General features: G+C 34.9%; 2 protein-coding genes across 2 annotated transcripts; both read right to left on the bottom strand.

Moving 5' to 3' along the window:
- Positions 1 to 229: 229 nt before the first annotated feature.
- On the bottom strand, positions 230 to 3,405 carry PFD3 (prefoldin 3). Its single transcript, XM_086232416.1, has 6 exons — positions 3,185 to 3,405; positions 2,752 to 2,809; positions 2,112 to 2,183; positions 1,127 to 1,246; positions 943 to 1,044; positions 230 to 652 (listed from the first exon to the last, which is right to left on the bottom strand). The coding sequence occupies exons 1-6, from the start codon at positions 3,328 to 3,330 to the stop codon at positions 578 to 580; spliced, it is 573 nt and encodes a 190-aa protein (XP_086088542.1). The 5' UTR covers positions 3,331 to 3,405; the 3' UTR covers positions 230 to 577.
- A 7,212-nt stretch (positions 3,406 to 10,617) lies between these two features.
- On the bottom strand, positions 10,618 to 11,731 carry LOC147294460 (transcription factor bHLH148-like). The gene has a single exon (XM_086233414.1). It carries the CDS (start codon positions 11,451 to 11,453, stop codon positions 10,773 to 10,775), a length of 681 nt encoding a protein of 226 aa, XP_086089540.1. The 5' UTR covers positions 11,454 to 11,731; the 3' UTR covers positions 10,618 to 10,772.
- Positions 11,732 to 17,351: the final 5,620 nt, after the last annotated feature.

The raw sequence follows: 17,351 nt of genomic DNA, 5'->3' as shown, positions 1-17,351 counted from the left end.
TCACACCTTAAGGTGTTAACATCATGTCATTTCTGACTAATGAATGCAGTATTATATCAGAAACCATCCAGATCCACGACCCTTTTGAGGAAAGATGAGATGGGTGCTGAGATCATTACTGACCCAGCAGTGGACACCTTGTCACCTGTTTTTTTGGCTTAGATTTGCCGACAAATTTCTTTCACATCGAAGCTTCCCTGGGTCCATTTCATTTTCTCCATCCCAAAAATTTCAAATTTAAACCATGGTTTACTGATTAGAGAGCTTGAAAATCAAACTTAAGATGAAAACAAGAGTTGAATATCAATCGGTTACACAACAAAAACAAGCCCATCAATCTAAAATTGCAGTGAGCCCACACATTACAGAACAAGCTGAAAACATTCCATCATGTATCAAAACGGGTCCTAATAATATAACATTTTCTTCCACAATGCTCCAACAAATAAGAAGGAACTTGGCATGCAAATTTGAAGAGAGCCACACACAATTCCCGCAGACCAAATAAAACGATGATCCATATAGTGATGAGAGAGTTGAACCATTACTCCCAACTCCGTAGTAGCGAAATTTCAATTCATGAGTCTTTAGGGGAAGCTTGGCGAAGTCTGCGCTGATGAACATCCCAGTTGTACACCCGAGCAATAGTTACCTGCATAATTGTACTCAGAGTGTCAAGGTCTTACAGTAATATGAGTATATGATGATTATGAAATGGAGACATCTAACGAATACGAGCCACATAAAAACTATAGGATTGTTACACTTCCCAATCCTAATGTGAACAATGTAAACAAGTTAGAAATTTAAAGCTTTCAAGTTTTGGCATGCTGTTATGACCTTCAAATTTCATACTCTTCTATACCAATCATAAGATGCATAGCATGCTTCTACACGAAGAAAACCTTTAATCCATGTAACTGAATCTCACAAAATCACTACCTGGGTTATTGTCACTTGATCCCTCAAGAACTGTAGATCAGCAATAAGAACTTCTAAGCTGGCTTTAGCATTATCTAAATTCTTTCGTAGAAGAGCAGTAGCCTGCACCAAAATGTTACACAAGAACTGATGCTCGTGTCCTGAATTCAAAAGTAATAAACAGCTAATATTAGAAGTTGTGGACCTCTTCACAAGAATACTCCAACATGACGTTTGCTCCCAGCCATAAACACACTGAATCAGTATCATCAATGCTAGCTCGCGAATATATCCCTTCAGATACCTCAAAGTCAGCAAGAAGTTCCTGTACCTCCAATGCAGAGCCAAAGGAACATGATCTAGTTAAGAACGTGTAAATTGATTAATCCCCTAAACGAGGAAAGAAAAGATGGAAAAAAATTGATATTTCAAGAATTAATGGGCACTCTACATGTGAACCGAAAAGAAAACCCAATTTCATGTTTAATGACCCAGGACTACAGCTTCAACTATTACTGTGGTAATTTCTAGAACGACCACAAGTCCCAATAACAAGGCATTTAGAAATTTCAGAACTAATTATCTTGGATTACACGACACAAAAAAAACAAACCATATTATCCCTTCACTCTAGTCTCTAAAGCACTTTTGCTGAGTCTACGATAAACAACTCAAATCTCAGAGGTGTAAGAAGAACGTATAAATTTCTCTCTACAATAGCATATTTACTTACACAAGAACACCAATTTGCGGGGAATAAAGGTACAGTAAAAATTTCACAAGAAGACCAAAAAACATTGAAGTCATGTAGTCATGGAAGAGAAATTTTGGTGGAGATCTTCATTTTTATAAGGAAAGGGAGAAAAATAAATAAGATAAATATGCCATATGAGAAGAAATATAAGCATCTGTCATGAGCCAGTCCCTTAATTTTTGTTTTTCCCCTTAACTTTGCCCTAATATATAAGAACAAAATACAAGTTATGAATCAAGTCAAACTGCAAGTGGTCCGAAGGATACATGCTTCAGACAAGGAGCTCAATCAGCATATACAGGAACACTACTGAGGGAATACATACCGCTAAACAGGTCATTACATATGTCTTTGAAATAGAGATAGAGCAAGTATGGAATGCTTTGTAATTACACATAGTGCAAGGGGTGGAAAACTGCACAAACAAAAAACCAACCTCACCGGTACCCTTCTTAGCTTGCAAAGTGGCAACAACATCTAAGCATTTCTCAATATCTGGGATCTTTGCCTGATAATCAAAATGAGGAAAAGCATAATTCAAAATTACTACATAGGGAACAAAAAATTGGAGAAACACTACAACATGATATGGAACATAAATGAATCAATCCAACTTTCAGATACTATAGGTTACAGGTACCATCAAAAGTGAAACAATTGCATAACATGTATAGGCACAAGGAATATGATTTAATCACCATAACCATTTTTCTCTCACATCCAGTATTTAGCCTAAAAAAGAAGGTTGAAAAGGAGTCAACTTAACTATGACAATTTGGTTCAGGTTTCACATGCAAATTTCACCCTGTAGCTACAAATTAGAATCAAGCTACCAACATGTTACTATGCCAAGTAGTATTAAAACTTCTTAAGTATCAACAAAAAGCTGTAAATGGGCTACAAAATATGTCAAATGCAATGGTGTTGACACACTGACTAATAATCATTAATGGGTAGCTGGGCACTGATTTAAATAACACACGGAGCCGCTCTAACTTATCAACTAATAATAAGAGAGTGTGCATGATCTAAAGAAAGGGCTTTTGCCGGAAAAAAAAAAAAAAAAAAAAAAAAACCTGAAGATCTCTTTGTTGAGCCTGAAGTTTCATTTCAACCAATTTGTATTGCTGAAGTCTGCAAGCAATAATCATTGAAAAAAGATGAAAAAAAAAAACATTAATAAGCATCCATTTTAACTTCAGGTTTTTTAAAGAGCATTAGCAATGTGCAAGACCAACTCTTTTCATTCAAATCAGCTTCCTTAGTATTCAACCCAAGTACCCAACTATAACATACATCTACTGTATATAAAGCAAAGCAAAAACTTAACATGGTTACATAAAGATTCATTCTTTCAATCCAAATTAAGTTCTACGAAGTGAGCTGAGCAAAGTTTTGCATTTGTGAAACCAAATAAAAATACATGAGTAAAAAAATCACATAATAAAATAAAATTATTTTAAGGGTTTAAGAAAAAAACAAAAAAAAGCAAATCGTAATTGAGCAGACCTTTCTTGGAGAAAGGCAAGGGCAGAGTTAACGTCGAAGCCAGCCTGAGTGAGATAGGTCTGCACGTCCTCCACGAACTGAGCTCCTGGTATTCCTCTTCGCTCTGTTACCACCCCAGACGACGAAGACGACGATGACGTAGCCATTCTCTCAGACCAATTCCGCAGAGAAACGACTTGTAGTTGTTGACGCTTCTACTGAGTTAGAAGTCAGAGCGAGTGCAGAGGTGGTAGTGGTAAAGAGTCGAGACTAGAGGGAGACCCATACGGCGTCGTTTAAATCTAGGGTAATGGGTTTTTTTTTTTGGTCAGATTGGACTGAAGCTTTTAAGTCCAATTTGAGCCCGTGGATTAATGAAGAAAAGATCACATCCCATGTTTTCTCAAGCCCATTATTAGGGTCCAACAAGTATTGGGCCTAAGTTGAAATTGTTTGGGCTCGAAGGATGGAGATCAATCAATGGATGGCTTTTTATATGAATGAAATCAATCAATGGAGATTTTTTGGGCTCATACTAAGGTCACAGCCCATAACCCACAACTAATAGCTCACAGTCACAAGTCACATCCCACATTGATCATTTAGCTCGATGGATTTGTTTTGATTTCACCGATTACTAGTGGTATTTATCTTCATGTTGGAGAGGTCTCAAATTTAATTTTCCTTATCTGAGATTAAAAAATTAAAAGAGAAAATAAATTTTTATATGCCAAAATCCTACCTTTAATAAATATTCACAATATAATTCACTTGCTAGATGATTATGGAACTTTTGTCTTACCCCTCAGCTAATTGACAAATTCCATACATAATTGAGAGAGTAATGGTAATTTCATTATCTATTGGTCCCCTCAAACTATTTATGCATTTGGCAATAATATCATTTTCTTCTTCTACAATTTTGGTTTTGGAAATTGTTAATTAAAGGGTCCTTCTCTTTAAATTAAACATACATTTCTTCTAAGTTCTAACAGACATCAATGCAACTGTGCAAGGAACATTAAATGGAAAAAATAGGTCACTTATTAAGTTACAATAATATTTAAATAACCGACTAGCTATAATTAATAATGTATGGTTTAATTGGTTCTATATCTTGTGTGGGGCTTACTTAAGGTTTGGCAAAATAGTGACTGGATATTATGTATTGGTACTGCCAGGATTCAGGAATCCCTTGGAGTACTGTCCAGCTTAATTGGTCCCCCATTTATCTGAATTACCATTTTCTTTCTTGTATTTAGAGGTAACAACAACTTGGCAGATTTTTCAGCTGTGCAGCCATTTAGGAAAACAAAGAGTTAATACGACCAATGCCACTTCCCTATCACATTGTGATCTACATATATGTTACTGCAACACCCATATGCTAGATGAAAAGTGAAAACCCCTTTTTTTATGTTGGGGGTTGTAGCAGGTGATTAAAAGTAGAGATAATTAAATTTAGATCATTTAGAAAAATAGTTTTTAGATAGAAATCGGGGGTGTTTTAAAATTTATAAGAAAATTATTTTAATTTGTAATAAAGTCCTTTTAATTTATAATAAAATCATTTTAATTCATAATAAAATCATTCCCTGATTTGAAGGGTATTTCTCCTCCTAGAATGTAAAGTGGGCTTTTGTAGAGGCTGCATGTTAGGTTTTAATTTCGAGATTTTGGGGAGAGCCCAAAATCTTAGAATTAAAACCTAACATAAAGCCGTTAAAGAAGAAAAATAAAAAAAACTTAATTAAAAATCTTAAATCACTACTGGTCTTAATCTAAAAAAAACACATAAAATAAACTGTACTCTAAATCTCCCTTAAAAGTATTTATCGTTACATCTGAGATCTTGAGTTTGAATTTCTTTCTTTGTTGATATCATTTGATAAAAAATAAATTCTTCTCCTTTTTTAAAGTTAATTACTTTGCTTTTGTGTTGCAGATTAATATTTATTTGAATTGAAGGTACTAAAATGTAATCCGCAAAAAAGCCTTTAAATTTAATTGGATAGTGTTATTCATATTCTTAATTACTTTTTGTGCTCCTTTTATGTGAGTGTATTAAAATAATAAAATATTAAAATTGGAAGTATAGAATGATAAACTGAAAATGTAATTAGTTGTTGCGTTTTGCTATTGTAGATTGTATTTGAGCGGAGTGGAAAACAAGTTGAAACCATGTGGAAAAGAAAAAGAGAAAAAACACTTGTCTAATCTTAATTACTAACTTTGACATAGACAATATTGAAAGGTCACCTATTATTATTATATATGACTCTGCATCTGTTAAAAGGAATTGAAGAGTACAATTACAAGCATATCTGAACTTGAGAGTTATTTTTATGGTCAATAATTAATGTGGCCAACCCTAATCTACAAGCTAGCTATGAAATTGCTCTCCTTATATAATAATTGGAGTTACTATTTAGGATATTTTTCGTAAAGATCTCTGCCCCGGCCCTATATATGCAATTTTATAATAAACCCATGTCTAGGTACCCAGAACATTCTTCTGATCTTCGTTTATTCCTTTTATATGTTTGGTATCAATCAGCAATCCCAATAACCCTAGCTCGAATTAATTAAATGAAAAAAAAAAACCATAGGCAACCGATCCATAACTCTCGGTGCATGTCATATTGTCATATGAACCTGGATTCCTATCTTGCTTTTATGCAAGACTAGTATTATGCTCAAATCTGAGTTTTTGAAGATAATTTATCTTCTTATTCTTTCTGTCTCTACTTTATCTTCAAATATTCAAATTTAAGCATGATACCAACCTTGTAGAGAAGTAAAATAGAGAATTCAATTTCCTTTTGTAGACTCTTTCAAATGTATTATATAACAATACTGATCATATACATATATATAGAATAATATTTTTTTGTTTGATAGATTTAGTTTCACAACATGATTATCTTATATATTAACAATTTGTATACCTATACTGTCACCATATATCTGGTAAAAAAAAAAATTTCGTGTGGCTATATAAATATATATGCATAGCAATTGAAGAAGTATTAGTCATATCGCATTATCGCACATAGTTTCCTACCTAAACATATACATATGTAGTATGGAGGATTTGAATTATTTGTTGCCTTTATTTATGTCTGTTTTAATCATAATCGTATAATATAAATTTAACTCAATTTTTATATAAAAAATACTACGTACTAATTTATTTTATTAATATTTGATATATAGTTAATAAGAGTTAATAAGGAGATGATCTAAATTTGTGTTTCCATCCCTACCTCCAAACCCTAATATTTCCTCGATAGGCTAATATCTCCTTAAATGGGAACACTAGTAGAAGAATTTGTCGCCATGGAAGAAGACGAACCTGATATGCTACACGACCTAACCCAGTTGGGACTTGGGATTAGGATATATATATATATATATATATGTGAATTCAATGAGTACTACACACATATGACATATCTCTCTCTCTCTCTCTCTCTCTCTCTCTCTCTCTCTCTCTCTCTCTCTCTCTCTCTCTCTCTCTAGATATATATCTAGGTAGTGCTGACCATATGGGTTAATTTGCCAAAGCCTATAGCCATCTACATCCTACACTAACACAGTAACACGTCGACCTTTTCTTTTTCTTCTTTTTCTCTTTTACTTTAATTTTCTTGGAGTTTAATGGACAAAACCATGACCCCTCCATGTGGTCTAAGAAACTTTATAGTCTAGACTATACGATTTTTCAAATGCACGTCCTTTTCTTTTCCTGGCTTTTGTTGTACTCACATGGCGCAGACCCATATGAAAAAAGCAGATGGATTTTTGTATTGAGAGGGTAATTGGTTGCTTACATGGCCAAAAGATTAAAGGTACGTGATTTATGCAATATATATATATAACACTATATCTATGGTGTGTAAGTGCATGTGTTCCAGTATGGCATGACAGGTCACATGCGACTAATGAGTTTCCTCATGTGTGCCACTATGATTTTAGAATCTTTGCCACATTAATTACCACCCCATCAAGCTAGCTTCATTCAATAAGCTCATGAGGATTAAGTGATTAACCCAAGCTAGCTAGCCTTAGAGAATATAGTAATTCGAAATAAACCATAATTAAGAACTTAAAATTTGAAAAAAAAATAAAAATAAAATTGATAGTCTATTGGATTAAGGGAGACTCGAGTTCAATCCATTTAAGATTTTTAATTAAGTTCTTTTATTTTTCTTCTTTGGCGCCCAAAATCTTAGAGTTAAAACCTAACATGCAGCTTTTATAAAGCCACACTCGGAAAAATACTCTTCAAATGGAGAGAAATACTCTTCAAATTGAAAAAAGGACTTTAATATGAATTAAAATGATTTTCTTATAAATTAAAAAAACTTTATTATGAATTAAAATGATTTTCTTATTAATTATTATGAATTAAAATGATTTTCTTATAAGTTTTAAAATACCCACAATCTCCGTTTAAAAACTATTTTTTTTAAAGAATCTAAACCTAATTATCTTTATTATTAATAAGCCTCTAATCCTCACTTATATATGAGCCCATCTCAACCTTTGGTAATAATTGGTATTATGTAATTAAATTTGAAGCGTGAAGAAAGAAAACTCCTTCATATTCACTTTTGCATGCATGTATATGCGAAAGTAGTTGAAAGCAACCGAAAACAAATCTTTTTAATCATGCATGCATACTTTCATGCAGACACGGCTCGACAAAAATGAGCAGATAGAATAAATAAATAAGTAAATAAAAATAGTAGAGGCTAGGATAATTCTAATTGAGAAGTTCTGAGAAAATAAAGTATACATAAATATAAAAAGGGTGAGTGATTGGATAATACAAAACATTTATTTTATTGAAATTAAATAATTGCAATCTAATGCTTCATATTTCTCATGTCTATGCATAATCACATTTTTATTTCATTGATTGATAACTAATGTTATTGTTTTTAATTAATACCTGCTAATGAACAAGGCTCTCCAATGATCTCAAGACAAAGTGAAGTGCAATGCAACTTATTCTGTTATGTATAGTTGAAAAGCAATTGCTTTAATGTTGATATTTTTCTTAAAGCAAAGATGCAATCCCTATATCATGGTATTAAGTGTAGTAATTATATATAAAAGCACAAATATCAAACATGCATGCTTAGTACTGTAGTGTGTACTAGTTATGTAAAGTGGCTGAAGGATATTAATTCCTATATATGAACCACATGCTTGCGAGTTGCGACTACTGATATGATGCTTTGTGGAGTCCACCTCAATAAATTTGTGATTAGATTTCATGGAGTTTGGGATAAGTAAATATGGAGTTTGCGTGCCATTATTTTATGTGGGCCGCTCTAATTAAATGCTACCATGCCATCTACAAACTGCTCTTTTGTTGTTTTATATACCAATGATACATAAAAAGAACTTTGTCCATAAATAGACATTATATATGACATACAAATAAATTTAATAAAGATTTAAATTAAAAATTTGTATAATAAGAGGTAGATTAAGTTGTTAGTAATAACTATTTATTAAAAATGTGTGACATAACATGTCATATAACTTTTAATAGGGAATTTCACATTTCAGATTAAAGCCCCTAACTAACAAGACCATGTTACCTAATATATCAAATCCAAAGATATAGTGAGATGCATGAGTAGATTGAGGAATGTGGTCTGGTGGGTGGTGGGAAAAACCTTTAAACTTATTCACAAAGGCAGTTTGCTGTTGAATGTCGGCTTGATTACAAATGTTTCCTTGGCTCTCAAAACACAATGTTTAATCTCACCACCATGTTTAAGGTTATCCATCAAGATGAAATCATACCCCTTTGAACTAATAATACGGCAGTTGAAGGCAATAGTTTTTTCTCTTCATCATCATGAAAAACACCAAGTCAGATGTATATTAATTGCAGAGTAATTGGGCTATGGCCTATGTGTTATAGACTTATAGGCATGGCCTTATTAGGGTCTTGAAAATTGCATTGTGCATTTGTGCCCCCCCCAAAAAAAAAAAAAAAAGAGTGAATTCCAATTTCCAATGCAATTGTAGTATGTTATGTTGTCCTGCAATTGTGGGTGGATTGTTCTGTCAGCTGCTAAATTTCTGAAGTAAAAAAAGTGGAAGGAGAAACGGAGAAAGGAGCAAGGGAGATAAATAAGGCACATGGGTTGCATGTGTAGTCTGGTGTTTGTATGACTACTGAAATGAATGCCTCCATGTGCTCTGCTCTAACACACCCTCGCACGTACGCTTCATTTTCAAACCTCTATCTCTATGACACTATATGTCTCTCTATGTATGTGTAGGACACAGTGGCAGACCCATTGTTTCTGCGGTCCTTTATAATTAGAGAAACTCCCCCAAACTCAAACCAATCTTAGTGATAGCGATGAAACCCAGGAGATCCATGTCCCCGTGTGTTGAAAATTGGGGTCTCTGCCAACGAAAACGAGACAGGGACGAGTGGCAACCAGTTGGGCCTTGTGCTGAGAGTGACACACAAACACTGGTGTCTTCTGTTATGAAAGTTTTGTCCACAGTCCAAACTCCAAACTCCAAACCATAATAATAATGCATTTAATTTTGGGCTCCCCTGTTAAGCAGGGGCATGCAGGTGAGCATAAAAAGGGGCACACATCTTTAACAAGTGCCCAAAATCGGGAGCTCTGTTGCTTCTACTTCCTAGTGGGGACGACATCCCACATGATCTCTCATTAATGTATTGGCGCTTTCGGCAACTTTCTCACTCTTTTCTTTTACTCTCCCCCACAACATTGCTGACCGTTTTGCTCGTTCAATTCATTCACATATGTCACCACATCCTCCCTCCTCACACTTACCACTATATTCCATTTCATCATCCATTTCAAATTGCCTTCTCCACAAGAGTTGGTTTATGATACACACATTGAATCATATACAAATAAACATACTCCTGGAAAGATTTATACCCTAATAATAGAAAAGGAAATCCATCGAGACGACGAGATCTAAAAGTTAAAAATATAATTGTATGGTAAAATTTTCCTTTTAATATTGAAATGGTCCCGTAATTTGAAGTGTTTAAAATGTTTGACATCGAACTTGCAAATGGTAGATCATGTACCAATTAAACTTTCCCCAATAGCTCTTGCGTTGCTTAAAACTACATATCAGATTTGAATTTTTTCTTGTGCTGGTTGAATTTTCATTCATAAATGACTGACAATTGTCTACCTAAAACATGTGCAAATGTCTTGTACTGTAGTACAAGTAAGTTTATCTTTCATGAATTTAGAATATTCATTCCATTGAAAATTCTATTCTCTTGTTGATTGGAGGACCGAAGTATTAAACCAGATCTTCCAAACCCAAAATGGGTACGTACTACCACAAGAAAGAAGAAGCATCTGTCTAAATTCTAATCCAATGATAATTCAGTTATTCTATTAAGATTTCTTTCAATTGCTTGGAAAGGAGAAAGCTGGACATGTATTTAACAGAGAAATGAGAATTGCTTGCACAGAAAGAGAGAGAGAAAAAGAAAAAGAAAAAAAAAAGAAAAAGAAAAAGAAGAAAAAAAATAAAATAAAATAAAAAGTGACACATGGCACCTTGCCAAAAGTGTCTAATCAACTGGGCGGCGCGGAAGTGGAGCCGGTTCGCTGGCGCCCGAAGCTGAACCGGAGAGCAGCTGGGTGAGCCGGCTCATGGCTCGGACCTGCATCTCCAGAGCCGCTATATAATCAGTAGCTTCCTCTAGAATGACCGGCAAGGGTTGCTTCCGGCAACCGGGAACCAACCGGCCGAGAACCCGGACTTTCCTCTGCACAGCCGGTAACCCCTTCCCTTTTAACCGGAAGACGGTGAACTTGGGCTTCTTGGGCCGGGCCGATCCGGCCCCACCCGGAACCGAGACCCTCTGTCGTTTATGCTGGCGAAACTTGAGCTTGAGCCGGTTGGTGAGAATGGCGCGGCTCCAGCGGGTCCTCCCCTTGGCGGCGACGGCGAGGACTCTGTCGGCCGCTTCACGCACGGCTCGGCCGCGGGGCGGAGGAGGACACGTGGCGGAAGAGGAGGAGGAGGAGGAGGAGGTGTTGGGAGGGTCGAGGGTGACTTGGCTGAGGGCTTGGAGGAGCTTGGAGGAGTAGATTTGCTGTTGGGCTTCGGATTTCCATTTGGTGTGGCTGGACAGCTGGGATTGCTGGTCCGGTTTGCTGGGCTGAATTTTCTTCTTCTTTTTCCTTCTAGAAGAGTCGCGGGCTCGATCGGAGGTCGTTATGGGATTCGAAATAAGAGTCGACGCCATCGAACCGGACCGGACCAGACCAGAACGACGGAGATATTGATTCCGGTTTAATCGGCGATGAAGGAATCGATCGGCGATAAGTGGATTTTTGGAGGGGATTTCTGTTTTCTGTTTTGAGTGGATAATCAAACAGAGAACTGAAATGAAATGGAATGTCTAGAGAGAGAAAGAAAGATAGAGAGAGAGAGAGAGAGAGAGAGAGAGAGAGAGGGAGAGGATAAACGGAACGGAGTTGGTTGAGGTGTCGAAATGGTGAGTGGATGGAAAGGACTAGAGAGGGAGAAACGGTGAAGAGACTTATAAAGGAATCAAAAGACAGCACCCGTCATTTCCTTAAACCCCTTCCCCAGTATTTATTGTTGGGAAATGTTGTTTTACCGATTAAATCTTCTTAACTGCTCAAAATTTAATTAAAAATACTCTTATAATACTATCTCACACCAATAATCGTGTACTTCTTTTTATAAATTGAAAAAAATATTACTAAATTAATAATTAGTCAATCAGTATATAAATTCTTTTAAGAGAGTAGAATGCTCGTAAATTAATTAAAAAACAAAAATTCTCTTATACTCATATTTGATAAACATATAGCAATTATTATTTTGCATCTTAATAGTTTAATTTTTTAAATATAGTTAAATATCAACAAATTTTATCATAATATCACATCATACAATTTATCTAAATTTTAACTTAGTTTAGCTATACATGTTTCATGTCACTTAATATAACTAACAATTTTGGTGGTTCAATCTAATCACACATTAAGTGATAAGTTGGGAACATAAAATCTTACATTATACATTTCTTATACCTAAGAGAGTTAAACTTAAGACCTCTTCTAACATTAAAAAGAAAGATATTACTAAATTAATAGTTAATTAGTTATATTATGCATTTTAAACTTTGTATCTTTCCATCAAAATACAAGATGTTTTAAGTCATGGCAAACCAACAAATTTGAACACTTTCGTATTGTATTTCATCCTTTCCACTTCTTTATTTTTAGTATATTTTTTTTCCTTTTACACCTATAAACGTGCCAAAAGTTTTCCACTTTTCCTCAAAGTTAGATAAAATATCACATGACCTCCATTTGTTATGTTGTGAAAAACAAAGTTTTGTTATTGACATATTGTCCTTTTATAATCAAGCTTTTTAGGGTAATAACATGACACATAACATAATCAAGTTTTGTAATGTTATATCTACATGACATATAAACATGACCCTCTTTCTAGACAACGCATAATATCAAAACCCCAAGAAACAATTAGAAGAAATTTTGAGAGCAAATTATGATATTGTATTAATCCCCTAGCACTAAACAGTTGGCCTCGGGTTATGAAAATGGAAAATTATATCCCACCAAGAAAGTGGAAAAGAAGTATGAAGTGGACAAATAGACCAAACTCTAATTAATGCAAGCAGGGAAAAAGTTAAAACTAATCTATTCAAGCAATTTAGACGAAGCACCTGCCAATGAAAGGGAAAGCCACCCCATAACATAATAAAAAACATCCGGGCATCCAGTAATAGAAGAAGCTTAAACCTCAACATCTGGCTATGCAACTCTTAAGCTGAAAAATTAACAAATAATAACAATAATAAAAGTAATATCCAAAATAAAAGGAAAAGATTAGAGGAGGGTCTACTACTATCTACTACTAGGGAAAATAACTGTTACCATCTCATTGGATGGATGTGTGGTGTTGGATTCCACTAATTGACCATAGGGGTGGAGGGGTCCCACACAATATTTGTTTTCATTCCGTGTAATGATTAATGGGGGGGTGAATGGGTGATGATCCAGAAAAGAAATGATAAACAAAAGGAAATGCATGTGCAATGTGGGTTGTTTCTCTGGCACTTTTCTATATCTCTCTTCAGGCCTATTTGTTTTGTATTTGTTGGGGTTTTGGAGTTTTCCTCTTCTCTGAGGTGTGGACAGTTATGCTCCACCTCCTCATTTCATGCCAATAGGGTCCCCCTGCGGCTGCTCCATCCCTTAATGCATAAGATATTTCTTATATTTAATATCATCACTAATCCTAACATAAGTATCAACAGAGTTGCCTTACCCATAAGTTAAAAAAAAAAATAAAAAAAAATCTAAAACTCTAAAACAACATTCTTTTAACTATAAGTATAATATTGTGTATGAGCTTATGACTCTAGTGGTCAAAAGCATTTACTCCTATAATTAAGGTCTTGATCGTTTGACAAAAGATAACTGTAATGACAATATTAGCACATAAAATGTAAGTACAGAGTATGATAGGATATTTAATCCCATTTCCAAGTTCATTGGACAGAATTGGGAGGAGCTACTATAGACAACTTCCAATATGATAATATATATATATATATATATATCAGTAATTATTTGGTCCACAGCAGTGATAAAGAAGGTTTTTAAAAGGAAAAAATGACAATTGGGGTACTAACAACCTGACCTTGGGATAAAGGGAGGTCCAGATGGCCATTTTATTTGTGAGTTGGCTTAGTTTATGCCTAAAGGTTTGATAATCATGAACCTAATCCTCATTCTCACCAAAATCATGGTGGCATGTGTATAATCCAAACACACTTTAGGGACGTTGCACTGAGAAACCTTAAAATATTTTTTTGAAAGACTAAACCCCACCACAAGGCATTATGATGCAGCAGAGGAATTGCCTCCTCTGTGACAGACACAATCAAACAAAGGAGCACCAAAAAGTGGGAGGGGCATTGAAAAGCACCAGAAAAAGAAAGATGCATTTGTGTATATGAATGTGAAGGTGAAGCTATGAATGGTGAGGAAGGATGAATGAGGATGATTGTGAGTATGGATGGGTTCAATCAATAATTTGAATTGAGTCCTGACCAATGGTTGTGGTGGAGTGGTGTGTAGCATGATCATAATATCTCAGTAGCTTATCACTAGATATCCCTTTCAGATATCATAGCAATACTGCAGAAAACTTAAGTAGGCAAGGTACAGCTAGGAGGCCCATTCCTGTGAAGTATTTGGTTTCAGACAAACCAATCTGACCAGTTGGGTGAAACTGAACTAAGGACTCATACTAGTGCGATTACAAAACCAATAGTGTAGCTGCATATAGTTGCAAAACCAATCTGAGTTTCATATGTATCATAAACCAATTCAAATCTGAATTACTAGATGAAGATGAATTACCAGAATTCACTAGCATTTGAGTATGAAACTAGGAGTATGGTTTTTCTTCTATACTTTTTCTTTAACGCAGCCAACAGTTAATAGACCTGTCAGCAACCTCCTTCTGGATGATGAGCTGCACATCATATTTGGCAAATAGATATGTATATTAGAAAACGTAATTACAGACTGTAAGGGCATAGTAGAGTGACAGTAACACAAAATAAATTACCTGTAATCTTGTATTTGGTAGAAAAACTATTGCTCTTAACCTACATAAGTGAGTAAGAGAGGGAGTGAGATGGGGCACAAACTTAAAAAATTGGTAAGTCTTATGCTTTTGAATAGTATATGCTAATGCCTCTATTAGTGTGGTGTAACCATCTCAGAGGATGATTTTGTGCCTGCAAATGCTAGGGAAACAAAAGCAAACCAATGATTTCATTCTTGGACACCTAGACATGCCCTACTATGTGATTAAACTAGGTTTGGCATAATGATATATTTTTTATGGTGGAAGATTGAAGAACATAACCAATCATTGCACCACAGAATCTTCATCCATGGCTTAGTTTTCCCTGATTATGCCAATCACTGCTTCAAAGAACAACAAACTCTTCTTCCTTTGTGGATTACCTACCGGAATCTTTGCTTTTAAGTACAGCTAGCTCTCCTTTCACTATGTCAATAAAATAAAAATTATTTGAGGATTACAACAAGTCATTCACTTTTGGTACAGAAACCCCCCGGTCTGGGTTCAAAATTAATATTTGGCAAAAATTTGATTGACAACTCTGCTTCATACTAGGAACTTTACAGGCTTTTCTGGCATGTGATAATATTCATGTCAAACAAAATTTTTAGCTGCCCTCCATTAGTCTACAAAGAAGTCTTAGGTAATTTGCTGCAGTAAACTACAACAATTTGTTGAACCTTAGGTTTGACTAGCTTTACTTCCTTTTGTTCCATTAGAATTTGAAACTACCATCATAATTGAAATTGACTAGTTTTACTTCCTTTTTTAAGTTCTGCGAATAGTTTCAATATTTTATATTTTACTATTGAGGCTCAGATTCAGTCATCCATTAAGTTGCCAACCAACACACCCTCCACATCTCTCTTTTCCAAATATATTGATACAAGTAGAGAGTAAACAAAATGATAAAAGAATTATTTAGATGGAAAAACTGGATGAGTATTACGGTATTACCTAATATGGGCATTTTAACATAATGACAAATTATGCAAACTAGTTGGTAGATGAACCTGGGTGCTCAAGCAATCAGTTTTCGCATTACCAATAATCTTCTAAGATAATTTAAATGTAGTATTTCTATATGGCATGACTTCAAACACACATCACTAAATGTATAATTGATATATCTAAGCCTCTATTATTTACAATTTTCTAAGATAATCCATGACATACTTCTAATATTTGAAATTTCTTATTTGGGGCACATACTCGTTCCTGGACGACAAACAGAATCAATCATCTTTAATCATTGACCAGACTCAAATAATTAAATCAGTTAGGGACATGTGAAGGCAGACATACTGTGTGCATGCTTTAACCAGCTAGCACCCTGATGTAACTGGCTTTAGAACTGTTAACATCAGCTCAGCTGGGTTTTCAGACTCTGAGTTTCCAAACAAGGTCAGCATGGCAAACCAGATATCAGGAGTCATATTACTTACATGTAAGCATCAACCTAAAGTAATAGGTTTGTGTTCTTAAAGCAAAAGACTTACATTAGGGCATCAATGCCCTCTTCAATGCATTACTAAGACTTAACAAATGTGGACCATCTGTACATATGAACCCCACATAAAACCCATGAAAGTTCTATAAACTCAGAATGATAGATGATCCAGATCCGTACTTGAGGATATAGAAACGTACATGCAGGGAATTTGGTCCATGACTTGGAATACTATAACTAGAGTGCGACCATATGTGACTTGACCACCGGATGAGTTCATTTTAAATTTTGAATAGATATGATCCTAAATCTGGGCCCAACCCAGTTCACAAATTTGGACATCTTAACCTATTTCTGTGGGTCAAAAGAGATGAAACAAAAAAACAAAAAACTGCATAACAGAAAGCTCGTGGTCACCTGTGATCTGGATGAAACTGTGACTTCAAGTACAAAAAGCCATTGGTATTTGGTAGCACAATGTTTCAAACATGCCCTTTGTAAGATATGAGTAGAAAGGGTTCGATTTAGTTACCACTTACCACTAGATGTCGCTTCACAAGTTACAAAATCGTCAAGTTTGGATTGCTAAAAGTTATTGAATACAAGATTACTAAGGAAGATAGCATGAAAAGGGAGCAGCAATGTGGGTAGGAACTTCAAAGGGAACATCAACTATAAATCTATAATGTTGATGACCAATGGGAACATGTCAAAATGATAACATACACTTAGAAAACACTTGCTCAAATTTATGTAACTCAACCAAGTAGCCTATAGCTTTTCTGGAGTATGGACTAATATATCACAGTTAGGAAAAGCAATTTGGGCAATAACATGCCTCAGCCATGAACGTTCTGATTTTTCGTAAACTTTGAGTATCTACATTCTCTCTATGCATTTGCATCCATCATACATAAATTAGAAATTCAATAAGAATGAACCCTCCTATCTCATCCATGCAATAGGTGGTAATGTGCAATCAAATTGGTCTAAGTCATCAGAGGCATAAACAGTGTGAATGCCCAATCATAC

The sequence above is a fragment of the Dryas octopetala genome, chromosome 2 (genome assembly GCF_963921425.1).
Source record: "Dryas octopetala chromosome 2, drDryOcto1.1, whole genome shotgun sequence".
Lineage (NCBI taxonomy): Eukaryota > Viridiplantae > Streptophyta > Magnoliopsida > Rosales > Rosaceae > Dryas > Dryas octopetala.
Note: the sequence above shows the minus strand (reverse complement) of the source record. Positions and strands in the feature narration are given on the sequence as shown.

Coding starts and splice junctions, on each gene's coding strand:
- PFD3 (XM_086232416.1), bottom strand. CDS start 3,330: ATGGCTACGTCATCGTCGTCTTCGTCGTCTGGGGTGGTAACAGAGCGA. Junction 2,810..3,184: donor CTTGCCTTTCTCCAAGAAAG/GTCTGCTCAATT, acceptor TATTGCTTGCAG/ACTTCAGCAATACAAATTGG. Junction 1,247..2,111: donor CTAAGAAGGGTACCGGTGAG/GTTGGTTTTTTG, acceptor TTGGAGGTACAG/GAACTTCTTGCTGACTTTGA.
- LOC147294460 (XM_086233414.1), bottom strand. CDS start 11,453: ATGGCGTCGACTCTTATTTCGAATCCCATAACGACCTCCGATCGAGCC.